This window comes from Macrotis lagotis, chromosome X (genome assembly GCF_037893015.1).
Source record: "Macrotis lagotis isolate mMagLag1 chromosome X, bilby.v1.9.chrom.fasta, whole genome shotgun sequence".
Lineage (NCBI taxonomy): Eukaryota > Metazoa > Chordata > Mammalia > Peramelemorphia > Peramelidae > Macrotis > Macrotis lagotis.
In genome coordinates this window covers 384,177,023-384,202,810 of record NC_133666.1, presented here as the reverse complement: position 1 = coordinate 384,202,810, position 25,788 = coordinate 384,177,023, and the positions used below count along the sequence as shown (strand labels likewise).

At 35.9% G+C, this 25,788-nt stretch overlaps 1 protein-coding gene across 1 annotated transcript in view; it reads right to left on the bottom strand.

Moving 5' to 3' along the window:
- The window catches only part of PHLPP1 (PH domain and leucine rich repeat protein phosphatase 1), a 294,885-nt gene that overhangs the window by 3,777 nt on the left and 265,320 nt on the right, over window positions 1-25,788 (bottom strand). The window contains 3 exon segments of the mRNA XM_074202041.1: window positions 6,900-7,128; window positions 10,473-10,667; window positions 14,433-14,537. Of these exon segments, the coding sequence (XP_074058142.1) occupies window positions 6,900-7,128; window positions 10,473-10,667; window positions 14,433-14,537 (529 nt within the window).

Here is a 25,788-nt window from a genome sequence, read left to right as displayed (position 1 = left end):
GGCTTATATTTAGTTCTTTGTGTACTATTTCAGTTCTTGAGGCCATAGAGCAACAAGGGCAAAACGTTTATATTAAAAAAAATGGATCTTTATTATTATGAGATCAGCAAAAGTGCTTTGCAATCTCATGAAAGTAATTCAGCCTGTTCTACCCCTTTTCAAATATCTGCCAAGTTTACTGTCCATCTGTATTATTTCTTCCATACATACATGGCTGGATTTCCTCCATACAGACATACACACTCTCATAAAGAGTGTATAAGCAGATGCATTTTGAACCGTGGGTAACATATTCATTCTTTACCTAGTGAAAATTTTCACTTGCCAGTGAAAATGGGCCTAACTTCTTAGTGATTATGGATTTTTTTTGAAGAGGCTCTGTGTTGTCTGGGGCTTCACATAATCAACATAATGTCATCTGAAAACAGAATCATTTGAGTAATTTCAATATCTTCAAGGATTGTCTCTTCTTGACCTGGATCTCTGTCCTGGATCTCTTTTATTACACTGCTGAACACTGTTGGCTTTTTTTTTTTTACTCCCTTCGGCATCGCTGAACACTTTTTGGCTTTTTTCTTTCTGTTTTATGTCTCTCCTGAAGAGGATTCTGCTGTGAAATCTTCCAGGGAATCCTCAATGATCTTGATATATGAATGGCAATTTTTTTTCACAATTAGGAAATCATAGGCATAATGGGATCTTATAATCTCCATATTTTTAAGTCAATTGCAAGGTGGTCTGCTGTTATATACTGTTTGTAAAAGCCTACTAGCCTCTCTACTGATCCCCTCATCAAGGGTGTCCTCTATGTACAGAAGACACTTTGTATAGATGAGAGAATAGTCAGAGGTCAGCAGTGATGTTTTCTTGGTCACTTTTTCTGGAATAAAAAAGATCTGAGATTTTTATCTTTGTATCTTGCCTTCCTTTAAGTGCTTTGATCAGTCCCACGATGCCTCTACAACTATATCACCTCCATCAAGAGCTCCTTTGATTCAATTCAATTCCTTTCACATCTTTGTTCCCTTTAATGCCATTTGTAACTTCTTGTGTATAAACTTTAGTGACTGTGACCCAGGTATGGTGGCTTCATAAGGCCTGATGTTTGAAAAAAACGCTTGCTGCAATAATTTTTGCAAATCTTTTGCATTTTCTTTCAGTTTGTAGTCCCTTTTCTGTTTTCACCTTGAATGGCCTTGGGATGACCTTGCTTAGTTGGCCAGCTTGCTGAGTTTATTTTAGACCGATTTTACCTTTCCCTGCTTAATGTGATGAAACTAATATTTGTCTACCAACATTTCTCCAATAAGCGGGGACAAAGATGTATTTAGGAGTTGATAGAGTTCCACCTCTCCCGATACAAATTTCTTTAAGAGTATTAAAAATCCTTAGAAAATGGAGTCTAGGACATTCAGACTTGGTGAGAGTCTTAAGTTATCCTGCCCTGTGTGTAGAAAGATGTGTTTTCATGTGGAAACAAGTGATACTCCATCCACAAAGATGAAGAGAAGTTCTTACTGGAATCCTTTAAAATAAAGGCAATTTCTTTTGGAAATCCCTTCTCTGTTAGGGAAGAGTAAATCTCTTTTTTAACAACCATTTGATTACTTATGATTACCTTGAAGTTGTTATTCAGGCATTTTTCAGGCATGTCTGACTTTTTGTGACCTCAATTGGGGTTTTCTTAGAAAAGATACTTAAGTAATTTGCCATTTCCTTCTCCAGATTATTTTACAAATGGAGGGGCAGCTAGCTGGTGCAGTATATAGAGCAATGGGCTTGGAGCCTGGAGGACAGATGTGCGAATCTGGCCTCAGACACTTGACACTGTGTGACCTTTGGCAAGTCACTTAATCCTCACTGCCTTGCATCCAGGGCCACCTCCAGTCATCTTGATCATATCTGACCACTGGACCCAGATGGCTCTGTAGGAGAAAGGACGTTGGTGACTTAGCACAGCATCCTCTCACTCAAATCCAAATCATGTGCTTGTCATGGCATTACCTCCCCATCATGGTTTTCTTCAAGGATGGACAAATATTATCATCATCATCATCATCTTTTTCATCATCTTTTTACAAATGAGGAACTAGAGCAAACAGGGTTAAGTGACTTGTCCTGGGTCACACATACATGTCTGAGGTCACATTTGAATTTGAGTCTTCCTGACTCCAGGCCCCCAAGTTTAATTCCAAACTGAACCTAAATCAACAGGCCCACCCTGAACAACTCTTAACTGTCTATTAAAGATTTTTACGGAGTTTCTATCATAGGCTGATACTGTCAGTGGCAGACACATTTCTCTATTTGGCTAAGTATGTCCTGGGAGCTTTGGGACTCTTGGTTTCCTTATGTAGTAATTAATTTACAATAGTTTAACTTATAGATGAAATTTTATACTTAGTAATGGTATTTCTGTTGTTTATTTCTCATTTTATTAGCAATTCCTTGTTTAAATACTTTTAAGTGAACAAATCCTTTTCTCATGACTATTCTTTCTTTTTATTTATGATAAATTCTGATCTTAGTTTCTACTGCACAAGACAGATGACTCATAACTCCCACATATATAATAAGTCTTTTCCCATCTGCTAAAAATCTAATCTGTTTAATTCGTTGTGCTGTTGTTTGATACTTTCCATTTATAGTATCTACCAACTTTTTTCTTTTCTTGAAAGTATTCATGATAAGAGATTTTTTTATAATCTACAACTCTTGGATAATTTTTTCCTTCTGAGTCATATAAATTTCTCTCTCATAATTCTTACCATGCTCATCACTTCTTTACTTTTTATTGAAGTCACAGGATATGCCGATTTAATTTAAGCATTAAATTTCTCTATTGCTTCATCCTCAGCAACTCATACTGGTGTGTAAATGACAACTATTTTTGTGACAGTCTTTTCTAAAAAAAATTTTCCACTTAAGTTTATTTCATTAAATATTTCCTAAGTTTTTAACATCCATTTTTAAAATTTCAGTTCTAATTTCACTCCCTCCCTCCTACCCCAAGTAATTTGATTCAATTATGCATGTGAAGAAATGCAGAATATATCTTAATTAGCCATGTTACAAAATACAGAACAAAAAAGAGAAAAATAAAATTTTAAAAAGTTTACTTCAATATGCATTCAGAGTTCATTACTTCTTGATCTGAAGGGCACAACATTTTTCATCGGAGGATCTTTTTTTTTAGGTTGTTTTTTTTTTTGCAAGGCAGACAGGGTTAAGTAGCTAGCCCAAGGCCACACAGCTAGGTAATTATTAAGTGTCTGAGACCGGATTTGAACCCAGGTACTCCTGACTCCAGGGCTGGTGGCTTTATCCACTACATCACCTAGCTGCCCCTCACCAGAGGATCTTTGCAACTGGTCTGGAATCACTGTCTTGATTGGAGTAGTTAAGTCTTTCACACTTCATCATACTTATAATAAATAATAAATATTGTTACTGTGTGCAATGTTCTCCTGGTTCTACTCATTTCACTTTGCCTGAGTTTATCTAAGTCTTGCCAGGTTTTTCTTACCAATCCTATATGACAACTTGTTCAGCCATCCCTTCGTTAATGGGCATTCCCTTGATTTACAATTCTTTGCCACCACAAAAAGAACTATAAATATTTTTGTATAACTAGGTTCTTTTCCCTATTCTTTGATCTCTTTGGGATATAGACCAAGTAATGGTATTGCGCAAAGGGCTGTTCCAAATTGTTCTCCGAAAATGGTTGAATTGGTTCACAACCCCACAAAAAGAACATTTAGTGTCCCAATTTTCCCACATACCCTCCAGTATGTCAATTTTCTGTCATGTTAGGTGTGAAGTGGTACCTCAGAGTTGTTTTTTCTTTTTTTTTTTAGGTTTTTGCAAGGCAAATGGGGTTAAGTGGTTTGGCCAAGGCCACACAGCTAGGTAATTATTAAGTGTCTGAGACCGGATTTGAACCCAGGTACTCCTGACTCCAAGGCTGGTGTGCTTTATCCACTAGGCCACCTAGCCGCCCGGTCAGAGTTGTTTTAATTTGCATTCATCTAATCACCAGTGATTTAGAGTATTTTTTCCATGTGACTACTAATAACTTTGAATTTGTATGTAAACTTCTATCAAATGGGAAATGGCTTTTGCATTTATATTTTTGGTTTGGTGTCCTATATATTTACGAAATGAGACTTTTATTTGAGAAACCTGATGTAAACGCCATTCTATTTTTTATTCTTCTTCTGATTTTGGCTGCATTAGTCTTGCTTCTATAAAAGCCTTTTAATTTTTATGTAATCCAAATAAGCTATTTGTGTTCTCATGATCCTATCTCATTTGTTCATAAATTCTTCCCTTATCCATAGATCTGACAGATAGATTTCCCCCATAATCTCCTAATTCACTTATAACTTCACCCTTTAAACCTACCATTTTAAGTTTATCTTATATAACATATTCATTGTTTTTTAATTATATCATGAGTTAAAATCCTTTAGTTATATATTATAACATTAGTTAAAATCTTATGCCTAATTTCTTTCAAACTGCTTTCTAGTTTCAATGGCAGTCTTTTCTACAAATGCTTTCATTAGTATTACAATATATGATTTTCAAAGGTTTTTTAAAAAATAATATTTCTATACATAAGCATTTTTCCAACTACTTTCTTTGCCTTTCCAAGGAGTATATATTTATATAGTCTTTCTGTTTAGAAAACAGATAACTTGGGGCGGCTAGGTGGCGTAGTGAATAAAGCACCAGCCTTGGAGTCAGGAGTACCTGGGTTCAAATCTGGTTTCAGCCACTTAATAATTACCTAGCTGTGTGGCCTTGGGCAAACCACTTAACCCCATCTGCCTTGCAAAAACCTTAAAAAAAAAAAAACAGATAACTTTCCGTCTTTTCTTCCAATTTTAACTACAGCAAGAATGTCAAGAAAAATATGATTCAGTTCTTTTAGCATATGTATGCTAGAAGTAGTAGACAGCAGTCCTACATTCAGAACCCCAACAGTTTGTGATTCTAGACACTCTCTGTTCTACTTTCCCAACATCCTGCTATTTTCACTGCAAACCAGGCCCAAGGGCCATTTATTTTTCATTTTAATTTCCCAGGTTCCCATGGAAAGCAGTCTGCCTTCTTCAGTTAATGATTTTAACTATTTACTTTTGTGTGATCTACTTATGGTAGAGGTTCATCTTAATGTATAAACTTTGACTTTAACAGAGGTCTCCACATAGAGACAATAAAGAGAGAATATCATGATTTTATAAAAGGAGTTATATAACAGAATCATGGTCATGTTCTACTCTAAAACAGAGCAATTTGCAAAGATTGCAAACAAAGTTTTAATTCCTCACTACTTCCTTGAAAGAATACTATCCTCTAGTATCACACATTTCCCTCCTTTCTGTCCCAGTTCTTCATAAGGGTACAAATTAAGGGCAAGCCTTCCCTGATACCAACAGTGCACCATCTCATGGATTTTTTATATTTTGTTCTATTAGACACAATGAGAAGAAATAATTTTCTATCTTTTTTGGAAGTTTAGGGTCTATGAAATCCCAACCCCATATAGTTTAAGGCTGATTGATAGTAATGAGCAAAAACAAAAAATCAACAAAAATAAATGGGGTAAGGGAGAAAGGAATTTGTTTTAAAAGCAAGGAAAAATTTCATTGGAAGTTTTAAAGCAAAAACTGTCCAATTCACTAAATTATTTAGTCTCCAACTAATTTTTTTATTCTTTCCTCAAAGGCCTTATATTGAATATAATTTCAATTCATTGCAGTCACTAATATATTTGTTTCTTTTCCTTAAGGGGAAAAAAAAGAAATGTTTAATTCTCAAGTCATCCCTGGAATTTATTTCCTTAAACTCTTTACATATTCACTTGTAATAGATCCTTAATATCATGATATTGATGTATGAGTTCCTTAATATATCAAAACTGTTTATAGCATCCACCTTCCCGTTTTCATCACAAAAAGCATAAAAAAAAATTATTCTTATACTGGAACTTGAATATAACATACCCAAGAGGTGGAATTTAGTAGAAGATAATGCTATCATGAAGCTTTTAACTAATAATATATAGCTAAAAGATTTTAACTCATGATATAATTAAAAAAACAATGAATATATTATATAAATCTGTCTCATCTATATGGAAAACCCAAGAAAATAATTATATTGAAGCTTCAGCACAATTCTATGAGCGAACAGCAAGAAGAAAGGTTTAAGGCTGAAGAAATTTCATGAACCTACAATATGATCTCATTAACTAGTCTTGGAGCCAAGTAAACCTAAGCAAAGAAATAGTATTGGTGGTATTATTATCTAGATTTTTCTAAATTACCAGTTTCTCTTGGTATCATTGATATTCTATACAGTGCTTAAAGAATACCTTATTTTATTTAATTTTCACAAGAAGAACAACAACAGAAATAAGCTTTAGAACTTTACAAATATTATTTGATCATTACAACATACATGTAAGGAAGGTGCTGTTGTTATCTTCACTTTACAAATGAGGAAACTGAGACAAATAGAACTGAAATGACTGGTCTAGGATCACACAACTAAAAAGAGTCTCTGGCAGGGTCTGAACTCAGACCTTCCTGCCTCCCAGTCTTGTATTGTATCCACTGTTACCAAACTGTCTCTTAACAACAATTTTGTGAAGTAGGTGCCATCATTATCCCCTTTTACAAAGGAGATCAGGGACTTATTACTCCAGTGCCCTAAAAACATCTCAGATGAATCTAATTTGGGTTTAGTAATTTCACTGTAAGCTAGAGTTTCATGTCATTTTATCCCAATTGAAAGATTGGCTAAAGCCTGGCAGGGCATGTCTTTGGGAAAGAACAGGGAGTCTTAGGAAATCCCTCCTCTCTCCTAGCACTGGGAAATGAGTACCTCACCTCAGTGATAATGGCTTTATGCTGCTTGATTCTCTTCAACTCCTCTTCACAGCTCATGATGTAAGATTTTGACAGAGGCAATGGTTTTCCATTCCGGCAGAGAACTGTTTGGCACTTCCCCACATTAGCAGAGGTCAGAGTGAAATACCCTCCTGGGTCCATAGGATCATGCTTTATATGACACAGGACAGCAGAGCCCCCAAGTTTTTGTCCAGCAGTTCCAAGTTTTCTAAAATTTGAGGGGAGGGGAGAAACACAAAGCATCATGCATTAACAATGTTCATTTCATTAGAGAGGCTGCACAACCTACAAGAAGGTAGGAGGCAAGAAAAGCCCTAGGATTCAATTCAGGATCTTTTCATTAAAACATGACTACTAAACTTTCTGAGGAAGGAAGCTGGTGTGGAATTTGGCAAATTATCACAAAAGGAATCTCAACACATCTGGTGGGAAGAGTCATTTTATAATTAAAAACTATAGGATCCAACTGGAATAAAGAAGTCCTTGTGTTCATACACACAGCTGGCTACACAAATTAAACATATTTCTCAGTCACCACATTCTCAAGACAACAACCAACTTGTTCCTTTGATTCCCATTCTCTGGGTCTAAGATTGGGAAGTCAAAGGGTCAACTATTAAAGTAAGAGGAAGACTTACATGTTGTGTGTGTTGTGTTGTGTATGTATATGAGTGTATTTCTTTTGACATTTTGCTCAGTCTACTTTCCTGGCATGTACAATGGAGTTTTTGTAGAACAGCAAAGTCTACTCTAGGACTTCTGATTTAATCTTTTATTCCTGGTAACTTATTCACAGACTTATTAGGATACCAGCTGAATCTTCAAGTGCTGACAAACACCTCAGGAACAGGACAAGCACTATGAGCTAAGTTACCCTTCATTATATCATTTATGTTCATATTCCTTTATAGGCAATAGGAAGGTAACAGAATCAGGTCATAGTTGACATAATTATCAGTTCACAAATGTGGATTGATTAAGATTAAGTCACTTGCCTTGGATTAATTTATAAAAGAGTTAGGAATGAAACCCAAAGTCATTTATGACCAAGGATTCAGTGACTAAAGAATTTGTAATTCTTCTGAAGCTTTCAGACCCTTTCATTTGACATGCCCCATTAACAAATAATAGGAGAAGAAACAAGACTGGAGTTCAGGTCCTGGAGCTTTCAGCTGCCTATGGCTATATTACTCTCCAGATAAAACTCACAGACCCTGCCGAGGTAAATGAAGATTTTCCTTCTCATCAGACTAAGTGAAGGGAAAGCAACAAGTAAACAGAGAACCTCTCAAGGGGTTGGGTCATTAATTCTATTCTTCCCCCTTCTGCAGCAAAAGAAAATCTAATTAGAGAAAAATTTCCCTCCCCAGGAATACTGGAGTTATATCTGTAAAATTTCTTTTAAGTAATTACATGATTCATAGCTACTTATAAGGATAACCCAGCTTTTTTGCTTCAAAAGTGGAAAAACAAAAGCCATCTCATCCCAAAGACCTCCCTTTGGAATCTGAACACAGACTTTTTTCCCCCTCTCTCACTATTCTTTTCTTTTATTTATTTGTTTGTTTGTTTGTTTATATTTTTCAAGGCAATTAATGGGGTTAAGTGGCTTGCCCAAGGCCACACAGCTAGGTAATTATTAAGTGTCTGAGGTCAAATTTGAACCCAGGTACTCCTGACTCCAAGGCTGGTGCTCTATTCACTGCTCCACCTAGCTGCTCCCTCTCTCACTATTCTTGAGGTTTATCTTTTTTGGGGAGAATGGGATTTATGTTTACTTTCACAATAAGATTATTGTAATAATATAAAATAAATAAACCAGAAAAGGAAAAAAGTGGAAAAATATCACTGGGGTTAAAAGAAAATGGTAGTTCTGTATCTTAGCAGTTGTACTGCTCATCCCAGTGGTCAATGGTCAATAGGAAGCTGTACACGAAAAGCCTGGAAGATTCAGGGGAATGAAGGAATAGCACATCCCAACATCTCAGTTTCACAAAGTCTTTAAAAAGCCCCTACAAGTCAGTCCTCAGGGAATTTAAGCAACTCAGTATATATATACTCCTACTCAGATTACAATGTGACACCAAGTTTTGGGGTAGGGTTCAGGCAGAGGGGTAGGGAGCAGGAATGAAAACTGAGAAGAATTCCATTGTTTCCACGATCTTTTTAACATGAGTGCTTCTTTTTTCTTGGCCCCATCTTACAGTACCGAATTTAAAGACTCAGATACAATCCTTTTACAACCAACCTAGTCATCAAAGTGACATAGGAATGAGCAATTATTTGAATGAGGGATTCCTTACACTTAAGACTGGAGAGGAAGTTATTTTTCTCACTGTAATGACCCTGTGACTGTTTGCAATAGCAGGTCTCATAAGAGGCTTCTCTAGAGATTGTTAGTAAGTATCCACACATACTTCTTTTGTTAGGGGGTTATAAACTTGGGAGTCCATGATCTTAAATAAATCTTTAAAAATATGTATTTTTATATATTTAAATATAAGTTAAAGACATAATTATATATAAAAATAAAAAATCTATCTATCTATCTATCTATCTATCTATCTATCTATCTATCTATCTATCTATACACACACATAACAATATTCGGAGTAGGGGACCATTGGCTTCTAGATTTCTAAAGGGCCACATGATACATAAAAGATTAAAAACCTCTGGAACAGAACTTTCCTTTCCCTGACAAGGTGGTGAGAAGTTGACCAGCGTTTGTTCCTCTCACCTCTGCCTTCTGTTTTAATGAGATAGTCAGGTATATCTGACATTTCACATCTCCCAGAGCACAGCCAACATTATGCCTACATAGAGTTATACACATTGTACTTTTGGGAATAACTCAAAAGGCCATTAGGAACACTTCAATTAATGAAAACAAAACTGGTATGGAAGAAACAGAAGTCTTTGGTCTAATACATTACCATGTCAGCTTTGAAAAAAAAATATGAGCCCAAGTTGCACATCTCTTAATGGCAGATAGAGTTTCATAAAGGTAGACACTATAAAATGAAAACATAATCTTTTAAACACAGATTACAACTCAGGAAAAGTCTAGGGGAGCTCCCAGAAGGGCTATCATTTCTGCAGCTTCATGTCCCCTCTCCAGAAGACTGAAGATCAGGGTGCCCAGGTCTCAGTTTTAAGTATTTAAGCCCCCAAGGGTTTTCACTGAGCTCCATAATAGATTTCTGAAAGGGTGATAAGCCTGAAAGTTAGCTAGATATCTGAAAGGCTGGACTGTGGTGCTTAGAATAGTTCAGGTGAGGTCCTTAGAGCTTAGAGAGTCAGAGCACACACACTATTAATAATGTGAACATCAAAGGACATGCACATAAAAGACCCATTCCCTCCCCCCCCCACCCCTATGACAAACACAAAAGCAGAACAGCACCCAAAGAAACCCCATTAGATTGTAAGCTTCTTGAGGTGAGTAACTGTTTCACTTCTGTCTTTGCATCCCTTCACAAAGTGTCTAACACACAGTTAATATTGAATAAATCCTTGTTGACAGATGGCTGGGGGATCACTAGGATTCACCTTTGCATGACGATGAAAGTATTGACCATATATTCCTCTTCATTTTTTGTTTTCTGTAGTTCCTCTGCCAGAATGTCACTCATGGTGCACTGCAGAAGATACGGCACTTCAACATTGCGATCTCCATCAAAGACTCCATATAGAGCCTCTCGGTTGTCACAGAAATTATTTGCTGACAGGGCTGCAACACACAACCTAAGAACAAGACAAAGCGATGAGAGGGGGACCAAAAGCTGAGGGCTAGCTCCTTCTTTCTCCATTCTTCTTCCCTTTTCCCTCTTCAGTGTCGGATGCTAGTTTTAAGAGTCAAAGTATCCTTGCTTCTGTCAGGAATAGATTCCTACCTACTGCCAGACCAGGATTTAACAAGCACCTGGCACACAAGCTTTCTATGAAAAATATAGTAGTCCAGATGCCATTAGAGATTACGCAGTCATTTATTACCTCATACACTAAGATTTCATCAACAAGAGATAAACTTAATGACTTAGAACAAGTATTTAACTAGTTTGAAATATTTTGTCTTCTGTTAGAACTAATATTCCATTAGGGAGGAGTAATCAGAATATTTTATCCTTTCATTTACAGACATTATTTTCCCTTTTCCTTTTCCGTCCTGATGTTTCTCTTCTTAAAAGAGAAAGTAGAATCATATTGCGAAAAATAGTGTCAAGTATATGGAGTCCTGTTCTGCCCTTACCATTAGAAACTTTCACTCATCTTTGTGCATATCTTTCCTTAATTAATTTTAATTATTAATTAAACTTAATCTTTATGAAGCATCTTAACCACATCTTTACATTTGACATATAGCTAAGACCTCTTTTATGTGTTTCTTCCTCCTTTTAGAACATAAGCACGCTGAAAACAGAAATTATTTCTGTTATCTTCAGTGCTTTACCCATAGTAATGGTGCTCTTTTATTCATCTGAAAAGTTATAATTCATACAAAGTTCTTTTAGCACTCATCAGAAAGTTAAAAGGTAATGTATGTGGAAAAGTTAAAAGCTCCTAAGCTGTCTTTCTTCATTTAATGTCTAATTTTTATTTTATTTTATTTGAATGAAAGCTACTTTAAGTCAGACAGTAGATTGTGGAATTTTTTTTTTTTTTTTTTTTTTTGGTTTTTGCAAGGCAAACAGGGTTAAGTGGCTTGCCCAAGGCCACACAGCTAGGTAATTATTAAGTGTCTGAGACTGGATTTGAACCCAGGTACTCCTGACTCCAGGTGGTGGCTTTATCCACTACATCACCTAGTCGCCCCCATGTGGAAATTTTTTTTCAAGGAACTGCTTAACTTATAGATTAACAATGTTCACAACAGAATTTCTTTCTTTTGAAATTTTGGACTTGTTTACAAAAATTGCTTTTGCCTTAAAAAATAAAAAATAATAAAAAAAACCTTGCAAAATGAAAAAAGACTGCAGTAGGTGGACGATCTCCACTATTCCTTATGATTCCCCCAAAGAGTTAGAAAAACATTAGAAGACAGAGAGCTCTGCACCTTCAGTCCAGGATTGATAATGCTAACATATCTTCCTTCCTTGGAACCAGCAGCAAGAAATGAGCTCTAACTTTTCTATCTACTCTCAAGGACAAAGTAAATGAGAAGTCTTTATAAGCAAAGTAGTTACTATTCAAAGAAGAAAGAAATAGTAGTTAGGAAGGAATAATTAGGTAGACAGGGGTATACGCATTAGGAAAAAATCCCTATCTAAACCAAGTTCTTCAGCCCTAATTAATATGGGTGAACATGTGATAATGTATTTTACTTCTAACACTCTTACATTTCAGACAGCACCCTAAATTAGGTTATTCTGCTTCATATATATTTGTTCATATAGAAGGCACTTAATAAATGCTCATTTGAATGATTATAATAAAGCTAAGTTTTTTAATCCAACAAATGTCAATTCTTTCCAAAAGAACTAAAAATAGGAGCCTGTCTAAAGAATATGCTAATTGTTCTTACTTGCCACAATGAAATTAAATGTAAAGTACACAGAAATTATATATATAACCATATAAAAATGAAACACTGGGTACAATGGGGACATTGACTCTTTAGCTACTAAAGATATGACACCATCACATTGACCCCTCAGGGAGATTAAAGAGAAAGATCTTTTCACAGTTTGAGTTACTTTTGCTTATTCCACCAAGGGAAAGCAGTTGACATGATGGGATTGATTCAAAGAGCCTTTGTGTAAGCCACAAGTTTTCTTTACAGTCAATACATATTCAAGTTGGAGGAGTAGGGAAGAGATCTTATCTTCTTGAGGGTTTTAAAACTTTTCCCTTCAAAAATGATCAGTGTTGGCAAGGAAGTGGGAAAACTGGTGTGCTAATACCCTGCTGGTGGAGTTATGAAATGATCCAACCACTCTGGAGAGCAATTTGGAATCATACCCACAGGACAATAAAACTTTGATCTAGCAAAATCACAACTAGTTCTTCATTCCAAAAAGATCATTAAAAAAGGGGAAAAGACCATATATACAAAAATATATTAGCAGCTCTTTTTTTGTAGTAGTAAAGAATTGGAAATTGAGGGGATGCAAATAATTAGAGAATGGCTGAACAAGTTATGATATATGAATGTTATGGAATATTATTATTCTGAAAGAAATCATGAGTACAGGGCAGCTAGGCAGCAGTGAATAGAGCATCAGCCCTGGAGTCAGGAGGTCCTGAGTTCAAATCCAGCCTTAGACACTTAATAATTATCTGGTTGTGAGACCTTGGTCAAGTCACTTAAACCGTCTGCCTTCCTGCCCCTCCCCCCCAAATCAAGAGCTGCCAGACTTTAGAAAAGTCTGGAAATATTTGCATGAGCTGAGTGAAATTAGGAGAACACTGGGCATATTAACAGCAACATTATGAGATGATGGACTATGAATGATACTGTTCCTCTCAGCAGTTCAGTGATCAAGGACAATTTTGAGAGACCTGTTATGGAAAATGCCTTTCACATCCAGAGGAAAAACTATGGAGTCTGAATGCAGAACAAAGCAAACTATGTTCATTTTTTAAAACTTCTTTTATACTGTTGCTTTCTGTCTCATGATCCCCTGCCCCCCAGTTCTAATTCTTCTTTTACAACATGACCAATATGGAAATGTGTTAAACATGACTGTACATGTATAACCTATATTAGATTGCTGTCATAGGGAGAGGGGAGGGAAGGAAGAGTGTTAGAAAAATGTAGAATGCAAAAGAATGAATGCTGAAAGTGATCTTGAATGTCATTGGAAAAAATAAAAGTTATGTTAAAAAAACTTTTCCTTTGTGATAAAATAACAAATCACTAATTTTTAAGATTCTTTAATTTCCACACTTGTCTAAAACATCAGAGGTAGAAATAATCAAAACAACAAAGTCAGATCGCAGGAATGCTTTCTGGTAGTCTAAAGAAAGCCAACATCCTGAACTGAAAGAGAGGGAAAACTGGTGAAAAATGAAAAAAAACCCCATCATAAATATACTGTGGGAAACAGGTGTTGAATATTGCCAATGGTCACTTTAGATAAGAAGTAAAAACAACAAAACAGCCCCACAAAACTATGGACTGGTCAATAATTTAAAGGACTTTGACTATGTACAATCAAGGCCACTCACCTTTTAGTGGTCTAGGTGCTTTGCTTGGTAAGCAGGCTATAGAGGAAGATAAAGGAGCTTTTCAAAGAAGCAGAGAAGAATTTCAACATTTCTCTAAACACTGGCACCTTATAGAGACATAATGTGTCAGTTACACTGTCTCCTAGCAACCACTGTAACAAAGAAAAAGTATGAACTGCCCAGGAGCGACTGCTTAGCTCGGTGCTCAAACAAAAGTCACTCTGGGGAGAAAAAATGTTCTCCATTCAATTTTGCATGAGAAAAGCAAGCACTGGGTTCTTCTTTCTCTCTTGGACTGTGAGAAGGAAGGAGTTACCTGTTGTTCCAAAGTCATTCACTTACTTATTTTTTACACCCGAGGCTTCTGTGTAGCCATGGCTCCATACAGCTGGGGCTCCTGAAGCATCCCCAGCTGAAGGCTGGTCGATCTTAAAACATCGGATATTACTGTCATGGGAAAGGGGGTAAAGAAATCATTAAAATGCCAAATAGCAAATTAGCTTCATTTTTTTAGATCAAACTCCCAAGGCTCTTGAAATGTTAAAATTTCATTATACTTAGAATATACAAAAGAACCTTCCCAAATCTTTACTAAAAGCAAATACCTAGTTGTTTATGACTACTTAAACAAGAGGGTGTAGAGACTAAAGCTATAAAATTTGCTTCTGGCAACATCAAACTATTAATTGAACTGTATTAATTGCTATATAATGAAAGTTAAATGGACTATCCCCAGACTTAACCCCAGAAAACAAACATAATTGAGATTTGGTAAAAATCATTCCCACAACTGGTAAACACAGTGAGCAACAAAGCAAAAATACTGGGTGATGTTTGTATGATCTTTTCTGATGTCTCACTGTGGGGAAGAGTTGCCCCCTGTATTCTTGCAGTCCATGCCTGGCAATCCCTATCATATTGGGAAAAGCTCTGGTTATGGACCTACTGGAGGATGGGAGGGCTTTCATCTGAGAACAGTAGAAAGGTTCACCACTACAAGATGACTTTTTTGGTCGTAGCATCTCATATAGGCCATCATCTGATAAGGTTTATGGGGGTTGTAATTTGCTTTGGTGGGAGGACTACCCACTATACTGATAAAATTATGGACGTTTTGAGGTATTTAAAGTTACAACTTTTGAGAAACTTACCAATTTTCCCCTCTGCATTGAAACACAAATTAATTTTGGGTGCCCTAAGTATTTCCCTGTATGTCACTGCTGGATTTAAAGTTTTCCATTCTAAGGATCCCAGCTGATTAAAGAATTACAAATAAGTTATGGGATTTATCAACTGTCCCACTTCAACTCTGACAAGCTATGAAAACAAAAACACTAAATTAGAAAAAAATTCAAATAGAATTACTGAAAGTAGCCTCAGGAAAGGTTTAATCTTATCCACCTACTCTGGTACCCTGACACTGCTGACTTTTCCAACAAGACCTCCAGATTCCCCTCTGTGGGCCAAACTATTCTGAGGTGGGAGAATCCTCACAACTAATCCTGAATCACCTAAATCTGCTAGGAAATCACAGGGAACAATGACTAAATCTATGCTGTCATTGCTTCAAGAAAGTGTCAACTAGATATCATTTTATGGCTGAACTTACTATCTGGTGACTTCAGAGTAAAATATTCTTCCCTGGCAATTGCACAGACCAAAAGATGTCCTGCACTATTACAATGTAAGCCTCTCAAGGGCAGAGATAGGGATAAGGCTAGAGCCTCTGCTTTTGCTGGTAGAAGAAACTGTCATGTGAAGAACATCCTATCACTATATATCAGAACCAGAATATAAGAGAGTTGCCTCATCAATGAGAGGATAAGTGACTTGCCTGGGATCACAGCCAGTAGGTATCAGAGATAGAACTTGAATCCAGGTCTTCCTGATTTCAAGGCTGACCTATTCTCTATGCTTTAAGGTCTGTTTATATTCTTCTCATGATGATCTGTCTCATTTGAAATAGGATTTATATTTATCATTATCTTTTCCCCAAACCCTCTCTTCTTCCTAACTTCCCTAATACTGTTGAAAGGTACCACCATCTTTGTAGCTCAGGTTCAGCATCCTGGTGTAATCTTCAACTCCTCCTCTCCCACTGGCTTATGTACTTACTGAACTGTCTCCTCTTTTCTCCCTTCCCCTCCCATCCTGTCTATATCCATCCTGATGTCAAAGCCTGTTGATATTGTTATTGTAGCATTAATCATCTATGGCGCCTCTCTCCTGAGATTAATATCACCCAAGCAAAGGTCTTCATTGCTTTGCTCCTGGATTACCATAGGACTGTATCTCAAGTCTCCTCTTCCTCTACTTCAAACTGTTATCCTAAAGTGAAGCTCTAGCCATGTCATTCCACCCAATAAACTCCAGCAACATCTTCTGTTTGGCTTTTCCTCTGGCTATGTTCTCCCTTTCCAGTCTGCTTACACCTCACTCTCTTTGTGTTCTGTGATTCAGGACACTGTCACTGCTGTTCTCCCACAAGTTACTAGCCTATATCCAGCTCAGGGAATTTCCACTGGCCCTTCTCTATGCATGAAATGTTCTTCTTCCTTATCTTGCCTCTTGGATTTCTCTGGATTCTTCAGGTTCCAGTTAAAATCCTACCTGAGCCAAGGAGCCATCCTCAATGGCCCTGACTGCCAGGACCTTCATTCTATTGATTATCTACAATTTAAACCGTCTATATTTTGGTTTTACATAGTTGTTTTCAAGCCATCTTCCTCATTAGACCAGTGGTACTCGTGAGAACAGAAATCACTCTTTGCTCCTTCTTTATATTCCCAGCCTCAACTAGAATAGTTCCTGGTACATAGTAGGCATTTCATAAAAGTATATTGACTTGACTTAGGCTGGGAAACTGGCATAAACATGGTTTTCCTATTACAAATACTGGTGTGTGCATGTGCTGTTGTGGAATCATAGAGGAATTAACATATAATGTAACAGCAGCAGCAGCTGACATTTATATAAATAGCCTTTTAAAGTTTTCTAAGCACTTTATACATATTATTTTATTTGTCCCTCACAACCACTCTGTGAGGTAGGTACTATTATTATCCCCATTTTATAGATAAAAGAATCTAAGGTTCAGAATTGCCCCATGGTCCCATAGCTAGCTTCAGAAGGATTTGAACTCAGGTTGTCCTTAGTACACGTCTAATACTCTTTTCATTTCTCTTTATTGATTCCCAAACACTAGTACCAAACGTATTCTCTTCTGCCACGAACTTTAGTAGGAGAGGAGGTCACTCCAAAAAATTAAGCTATTTCCAAGTGCTGCTTAACTTAAAAACAAAGAAACAAGAACAGCTCAGGTAAGAAGTGAATTGCTATCTGCCTTGTATCAATACTGACATGATAAATGTTCAAGCAAAAGAGAATAATTCATTGTGAACTGCTATTTCTGGTGTTAATTTCTTTGGATTTTTCTCTTAAAGCTTTATTCAAGGGCAGTTAGGTGGCACAGTGGATAGAGAACTGGTCCTGGAGTCAGCTGAACCTGAGTTCAAATCTAGCCTCAGACACTTAATAATTACCTAGCTGTGTAACTTGGGCAAGTCATTTAACCCCATTGTCTTGCAAAAAAAACTTAAAAAAAACTTTATTCAAATAACAGCTATACTTTCCACCACTTCCACTAGTGTATATACATTTTCCTCTGTAGGCTGTGATTGCAGAACACACAAATCATCCTGGAAGTTTTCAAATTAACATTTCTATTTACAGCAAGACTTTTTGTGAAAGGTTTGCATCTGATTCCAAGTTTCAAATCCTGTTGTTAATAAAACTCTTCTAGGTGAGTAAAAGATAGCAATGGCAGTTTCTTCCAAAAAGACTGGGCTGTCATTTTTGCCCTAACACTTTCTTGGGTAACCTTTCAAGTTTCTGAAAGTGGGAATCAGTAGAAGTGTATTTCTTAAAGGCAAACTTAAGATTCTATGAAGTTTTTAATGCCCCGTTCCTTTTCAAAGGGAAACTAAGTCCTTCATACAATGCAGAAACTTCAAAGAAACCAGTGCCTTTCACTGTTCCAAAGATAGAAGGAAAAAAACCAAACCCATTAAAAACTCTTAACAATCTCTTCCACTGAGAACACTTGCAAACCCCAACTGTCCCTTTTTAATGAAGCTGTTTTTTCCTGTCCTTTTCCTACCATGTGTGGATGACTTCTTTGGAATCTAAATGAATTTGGTGCTCTATTTGATAACACCTTTAATTGAGATCTTCAATCCAGAACCCAGGAAGCACAAATAAGAAAACTCATTCATATTCATTCATTCATATTATATCACACACACACACACACACACACACACACACACAAATAGGCAAATCAAATCTCCAATGCCCCAAATGCCCTAAGTACATACATCAGATATTCACATACATTTAAATGGGAGTCAGATGCCAGAGTTATCTTATAATTAGGGGTTCACTTCCTATTATGGATTTAAAACATCTGCTTTTTTTAAATATCAGTTTTTGTTAATTGCACTTCTGTACTTTGCCATTCAAGCACAGAAAATAAGCTTCTCCTAAAGAGAATATGGTTGTAGCAAATAATTTTTGAGAACTCAATGTACAGTTTTACAGTTAAAAAATGACCAGACTAATAGATTACCACAAGATGCGAGAGCACAGAACTGAAATTATTTTTACCTCTTAAGAGGTTAAGTGTGGCTTCCTTAGAGAGAAGAATAAACACAGCCAAGCAATAAACAAGCACAGAATTCTGAATTTGAAGGACAGAAGTCCATCATTTGAGTTCCAGCACTACCATTATCTAGCTTCATCACGGTTAGTAAAGTGACAACCTCATCTGCAAAACAGGGATAATTATAATTTTACTGTTTCCTTAATAGGGTTGTTGTGAGGGAAGTGTTTCAGAAACTATAAATGTGAACTGTTACTATTATGACCTCAAATGCTTTGCAGCTAATATTTAAAATCTAGAATGTGATATATTATTAATGATGAGAGTCTACAACCATAATAAACCTTGGAAGAATCTGCCTGAGAGGAAAGTCATGTAAAACTTGCTTTAAGTCTACTATGGGGCCTCAAGACAGAGGCTGTTCCTATGAGTAGTTATTAGCATGTAGATTATGTCTTCCTCATACTATTTATACAAGTATTTTTCACATTAGAGTTGCTGATTGAAACAACTACTCTAATGCTGCCTATAGTCTAAGATCTTTTTATAAGGGGTTGCTGCTCCAGAAGAACTGCTATCAGATTTCTCCATGATCTTTTTATCTGGGAGAAGAAATACAGGGGCCACTTGGGTCACTCATATCTCATGATCCGAACTGATGAAGCTAGAAGTGTAACACTGTCCCTCTTGGAAATTTCAAAACCTCAATAGATGATAAATCTCAAGAGTTCTCCTGGTTTGTATTCCAAATGCACTCTAAATGTTGCCACTTGTCTAGAATCTTAAACATGTAATCATGAATCTCCTCAATCATGATTTTCCTTTATGGCTTCACAACTATTGATAAAAATGTACGAGTAAATGTTTCATAAAGAAGCCTTCATTGATAAAGAGTTAGGTGCTGTATTTCCCCCAAGTTTTCTTAGCAGAAGTAACTATCACGAAGTAAATGAGGTTTCTATAAGGCTGGTAAGTACCCTAGATTCCTACCAATCTGAGTTAATTCAATAAAATGGATCACTTCCATTTAAATCTAATAAAGTTAGGATAAAAAAAATCCTTTAGATATGTTTGGAGTGTGAAGAACACAAGACACTTGAATGGAAATAATGGAATCCTTAGCATTTATAATTTATATTATATGTAATTTATATTTTAGATCTAGTATATTCCCTCATTTAACAGATGGAAAATCTGAGGCCCAGAGGGATTTAATTACTTATCTGAGATTATACCATACAGGGTAGGTAAGCTATCAAACTCCTCATCTTGTGCTTTGTATAACATACAATGCTTTGTCCTGGCTTTAAAAGAATGAGACATAATTAGCCTAATTAATTTTAAATTCAGAATACCAAGAAAAGCTTGCTTTGAGTTAGTGAGGGTGAAGCTATTTATAATTTCAATATAATTCCTTTCTATTTCTACTGATATCACTTGGTCTAGAATCCCACTACTTCTCAAATCGACAACTGCAATTAGCCTGCAAATTAGCACTCTAGCCTGTCGTCTTCCTTTAATTCTTCCTACACATAAACACCTGACAAATCAATTTTCCAAAGCACAACTTCAATCATATCATTCCCTTGCTCAAAAAGCTATGGAAAGTCCAAATGCCTCAAATTGGCATTCAAGTGCCTCCATAATATAGCTCTACCCTAGCTTTCAAGCCTTTCATTATTTTGCTTTCGTTCTATAACCAAACACTTATGTTCTAAAGCCTGGTCAAATGACCTGTTTATGGACCAAAGACTAACTCTATTCACTTAACGTTGCTTCTTCTCTTTCTCACCACAGGTTTTCAGCTTCTACATTCTTCTCATGTTCCTCCCTCTGCCTAGTGACCCCCCCCCCCCACATAAGCTTTTGTTGAAATCCTAGGCATGTTTCAAAACCAGTTCAAATACAAGATTTTCCAAGAAATCTTTCTTGATCCCACCATTCTCTCAATGTGATTTCTCCCTCATCTGACCCTGCACAGTCATTTATTTGTAGCTAGGTGTTCCAGATTCAGAGACAGGAAGACTAAGTTTGGATCAAACCTCTATTATTTAATGGCCATGATACTTTGGGAATGTCATTTAACTTTTCTCATCTTCAGCTATTTCATTTCTAAAGTGAAGATATTATTAGTGAGGATCAAAAGATATAACATGTAAAGTGCTTTGCACCTTTTAAAGAATATATAAATGTTAGTTAGCTATCATTTTTATTACCATTGAGAAGCATATATATGTATAAAGGAGCTGCAAACAGAATTAGCATTTGGAACTGAAAATATAGGAGTGTGTGTGTGTGTGTGTGTGTGCACACACACACACACACACACACAAATAAATGAATTCAGTGTTAATTTTACAAACATTTCCTAAGCACTGACTGCTAGATATTGGATTATGAGGATTAAAAATGAATCTCTATACCCTTCACAAATTCATGCAACCTTAAGGAATTCACTTTCTTCTCAGGCAGAATACCTGAGTCTGGGCTCTGTTTTTGGCAGGGATTAGCTGCATGACCTTAAATTCACTCAGCTGTCTTGAGTTCTGATTACCCACAAAAAGATGATTAAGAAAGGATGAAACCTTGTAAGGGTCAAAGAGAGAAGAAAGTGGTCTTGAACTACATTTGTATCTATTTTATGTTTTTATCATCCTCTCTATCCATCCAAATGAAGTGTAATATATCAATGTGTAGCTTTCTCAGGACCTCTCTCACAAGATGTCTTGATAGTCTGGTCCTTTGACTACACCATAAGCATCCTGGGCACAAACCCCTGTAACACTTAGCCCAGTGAACTACAGAAAGGAGCAGTCAGACTCTCCTTAATGTCTTGCAAATTGCTTTGACTACATATTACTGTACTTCTCATTGCTCACTCTGGGAGGCAGCAATGTCTAATGTGTGGGTCAGCAAAGTTAAAGTCTTGTGTGATCATTAGGGTGAATAAAAATTACCTTTAAAAGGTTTTAAAAATTGCTATTTTTGTGGAAAATTTTAGTTCACCTAAATCTTTGTAGTTAATAAAGTTCAATATTATAAAATACTTTCTTAAAATTATAATGTATAGTACATGAGAGAATATATTCGTGTAACCTTTTTTTAGCCAAGTTGTATGTGTAAGTTAAAATAAGATACAGTAGAGGCATAATTTTACTATAGATTCAGGAAATAGTCACTTTATCAAGGTAGATTCCATAAGAATCTTGCTAAGCAAAGTATGACATTGAATCTTGAAAACATTTCTCAAAAGGGGAATTTGCATCAAATAGAATAAGGTTACTAATAATAATTTGTTAAAAATCTAGAATACTAAGCTTTTTGTTTTAAACAAAACAACTTAAATATCTGGAGTTATGGTGGGAGCTGCTATCCCTAAATAAAATATGCCAAAAATATCCGCCACTTATTTGGGATCAATAATTATATATATATATATATATATGATATTTTTTATTTTAAAGATATGTAATACAAACAGAAAAAAGGGGTCACCAAAGTGAAAAAAAAAGGAAAGAGAACGAAAATGGGTCAGCATGGGAGGATAGGAAAGAGAAAGAAGCAAAGAAAGGAAAAGAAATAAATTTAAACTTCTTAGGAACCAACCAATTATCAATACACATTTATTAAACACCTAATATATGGCAGGCATTACGCTTAATACTGGGTGTTTAAAAAAATACAAGGGGCAGCTGAATGGTGGAGTGGTAGACACCAGCCCTGGAATCAGGAGGAACTGGAGTCAAATCTGGCTTCAGACACTTGACACTTAGCAGCTGTGTGACTCTGAACAAATGATTTAACCTCAATTGCCTGGTCAAAAAAAAAAAGCAAAAAAGTCCTAGTCTTCAGGATTAACAGGGGAAACTACACACACACACACACACACACACCAACAAGTTTAAATTCCTACCTAAACTTAAATACAGGATGGGTAGGAATTAAGAGAGGTTAGGAAAGTCTTCCTGCAAAAGACTGGATTTTACTTGGGACTTAAAAGAAGTCAAGGAGGTTAGATATCAGAGAGAAGGAGAGAAACCATGTCAAACATAAGGTCAGCCAGAGATGGAGTGTCTTGTTCATGGAACAGCTGGGAGGCCAGTGTGTCATGAGATGGAAGAGAATGTGGTGGACAGTAATAAGACTGGAAAAGTAGGAGTGGGCTAGGTTATAGAGGGCTTTGAAGTCAAACAGAAGATTCTGTATTTGACTCTTGAAGCAACAGGAAATTTTCTGAGTAGGAGATATGGTTCAACTTGAGCTTTAGGAAAATTGCTTTAGTAAGGACCTACAATAGAGTGGCAGTATTATCAGAAAAGAGAAGAGGGCTTAAAAGAAATGTAGCAAAAGTTAAATCAACAGGTCCTGACAACAGCTTGGATGGGAGTGGGGGTGGGGTGGGGAGTAAAAGACAGCTGTCCCAAAAACCCAGAGTGAAGAAAGGATTAAGAAGGATCAATAGGGTCAAAAGCTGCATAAAGGTCAAGGAGAATGGAGACTGAGAAAAGGTTATTAGAATTAGCAACTAAGAGCTCACCCATAACTTTAGGGAGGACAGTTTCGGTGGAATAATTAGATTGTAAACTGGATTATAAGGGGTTAAAAAGAGGGTGAGAGAAAAATAGAAGCACCTATTACAAATAGCCTTTTTGAGGAATTTGATCACAAAGGGCAGAAGAGATAGTGAGAATAGAACGATCAGGTGAGAGTTTCATTGACATTTCATTCACAGTTGATAGAAAAGAGTCAATTACTGGATCATCATGTATGACCTTGGAAAGTCAAAATCTTAGGGAAATCACTCTCAAACTATAGTAATAGAACATTATTTTACTTGACAAATGATAAAAATGAAGAATTCATAGAGGCTTGGGAAGACTTGTTTGAAATAATGCAAAGTGAAATGAGCTGAACTCAGGGAACAATCCACATAAGAATAATTACTGTAAATGGAAAGTAAAGGTAAACAATGAAAATCTTAGAACTCAGTTTGCTGTGTTGCTCAATCCTGACTCTAGATAACTGATTAGGGAGACAGCCCAACTCTTCAGAGAGAACCAGGCTGTCATACACAATCAATTTGACAACTAATTTGTATTTTTGTTAAAGAGTGTTCTTTGGGGAAGGAAGATTACTGGGAAATTATCTCAATGTAAAAATAAGCATTAATAGGACATTAATGAAAATAAACATTCAAAAAAAGTCACAACCTCACTGGCCTTCAATTTCCCCTTTTGATGGTAGGCATTATATCTGACTTTCACTAATTCAAAGGAATGTTATCAGAATAAGATGAATTTAGGAAAGCACTTTCAACTGAGTCTTGATTATATTATGAGCATAATTTTAAAAAATTTATCAACTTTTATCTAATAATTATTTTAATAGGGGAAAGACTGTAGAATTAGCAAAATAGAAAGTAGTTCATTTTAACAATTAAACTAATGAAGTTTTGCAAAAAGTTAATTTGCAAAAGTCTTAACTTCGGAGTAAATTCTGGGTGAATGAAAAGAAAATCTCAATATTATTGCTATGGAATAGAGATATTCCCAAGTCTGAAATATTTGTTTTTCTCTAAAGTTTCCACATGATAATTACATACACAGCGCCCTTAAATTAATTGTATGTACAAAACAAACACCCTCCCAAAACTATTTCTGATGAATCAAAGATATTAACTGGTAGGGTGTTCTCTAAGAGTGAAGTTTGAAGTCTTTCAGGTGAAAAACCATATTATTAAAAACTCTGTAATAAGCTTTCAACAATTTTTTAAAAATGGAACTAATGGTACAAAAAATTCAAGGGTAATTTTTAAAATTTTATATTATCCCAAGTAGTATATCCTACTTGGTGAGAAGAGTATGGCTATTTACTATGATGAGTGGCCTATAAATATACAAAACTTTATAAGATGTTTCGAAACAAATCCAATTTTCTCCTCCCTAGTAAAATGTTAGCCAACACTCCTAGAGAACTGTTATTCTTTGCATTTTCACTTTAAATTTTTTTCCTTCTTTTTTTTAAATTAAGCTTTCAATTTACAAATGCCTATGGAATTCTACTAGAATGATAGAATTAGTTTAAAAAATTTTGGAACAAATTACAAAGAGTACCTCAAGACCACTAGAAGTTAACTTGAATTAGAGACACATGGTGACTCAAGATGACCTTGAAGTCAGAACAAACTGAGTTCATGTGACCCCAAGGCAAACCATTTAACTTTGTAGCTGTCCAGGCATCATCATTATACAGGGAGGAGAATTTTCCCATATCATTAAATCATAGGTTCAAGTCACAATATTTCTGAGAATTATATTTATGTTTCTTCTATTTCTGAAATGGAGTATTCAAGGCAACATCTGTGAATATTTGCTTCATCATCAGAGACTTGATTGTTCACAGTTTTAGTTTTTTTTTACCCTGATTTTACCCAATTATCCATAATCCACCATTGATATAAAATAGAGTAGATTTTAAAAAAATACTAAGAATATAAATGAATGTTGTTCATTTTATATCAAGTTGAAAGATCTTGCTGTATATTTTTTTCCTGACATTATTTTTTTTCCTCCTCAGAATCCCTTAGACTGCCTTCATGGAATCCCAGGGAACTGTGGAAGATAGTTTGAAAAACACTAGGGTAATCCAACTTCCTCATTTTATAGATGAGAAAACTAAACTGAATTTCAGAAGTTAAGTGATTTACTTAAGTTTATAGAAGTAATTACCAGCAGAAAGCACCTATTTCTCCTCATTCCCAGGTCAGTGTTCTTTCCTCTTTAATAAGCCAACAGACTTTGGAAAAGTACCAAAGACAACTTCTTCCTCACTCTAGTATGAGGAAAATGAATCCAAACTGGCACTAAGAAGAATTAAATTAAAATTAAAAGAATATCCCTTTGTAGGTTTCCCCCAAACTAAAGCACAATAATGGTACAGATACAGAAGGCAGGGTGGTATATTGTAGCATTGGGCATTCAAGCCTGGAAGAAATGGGTTAAAATCCCACCTCTCTCCTTCCTGGATGTGTGGCCCCTG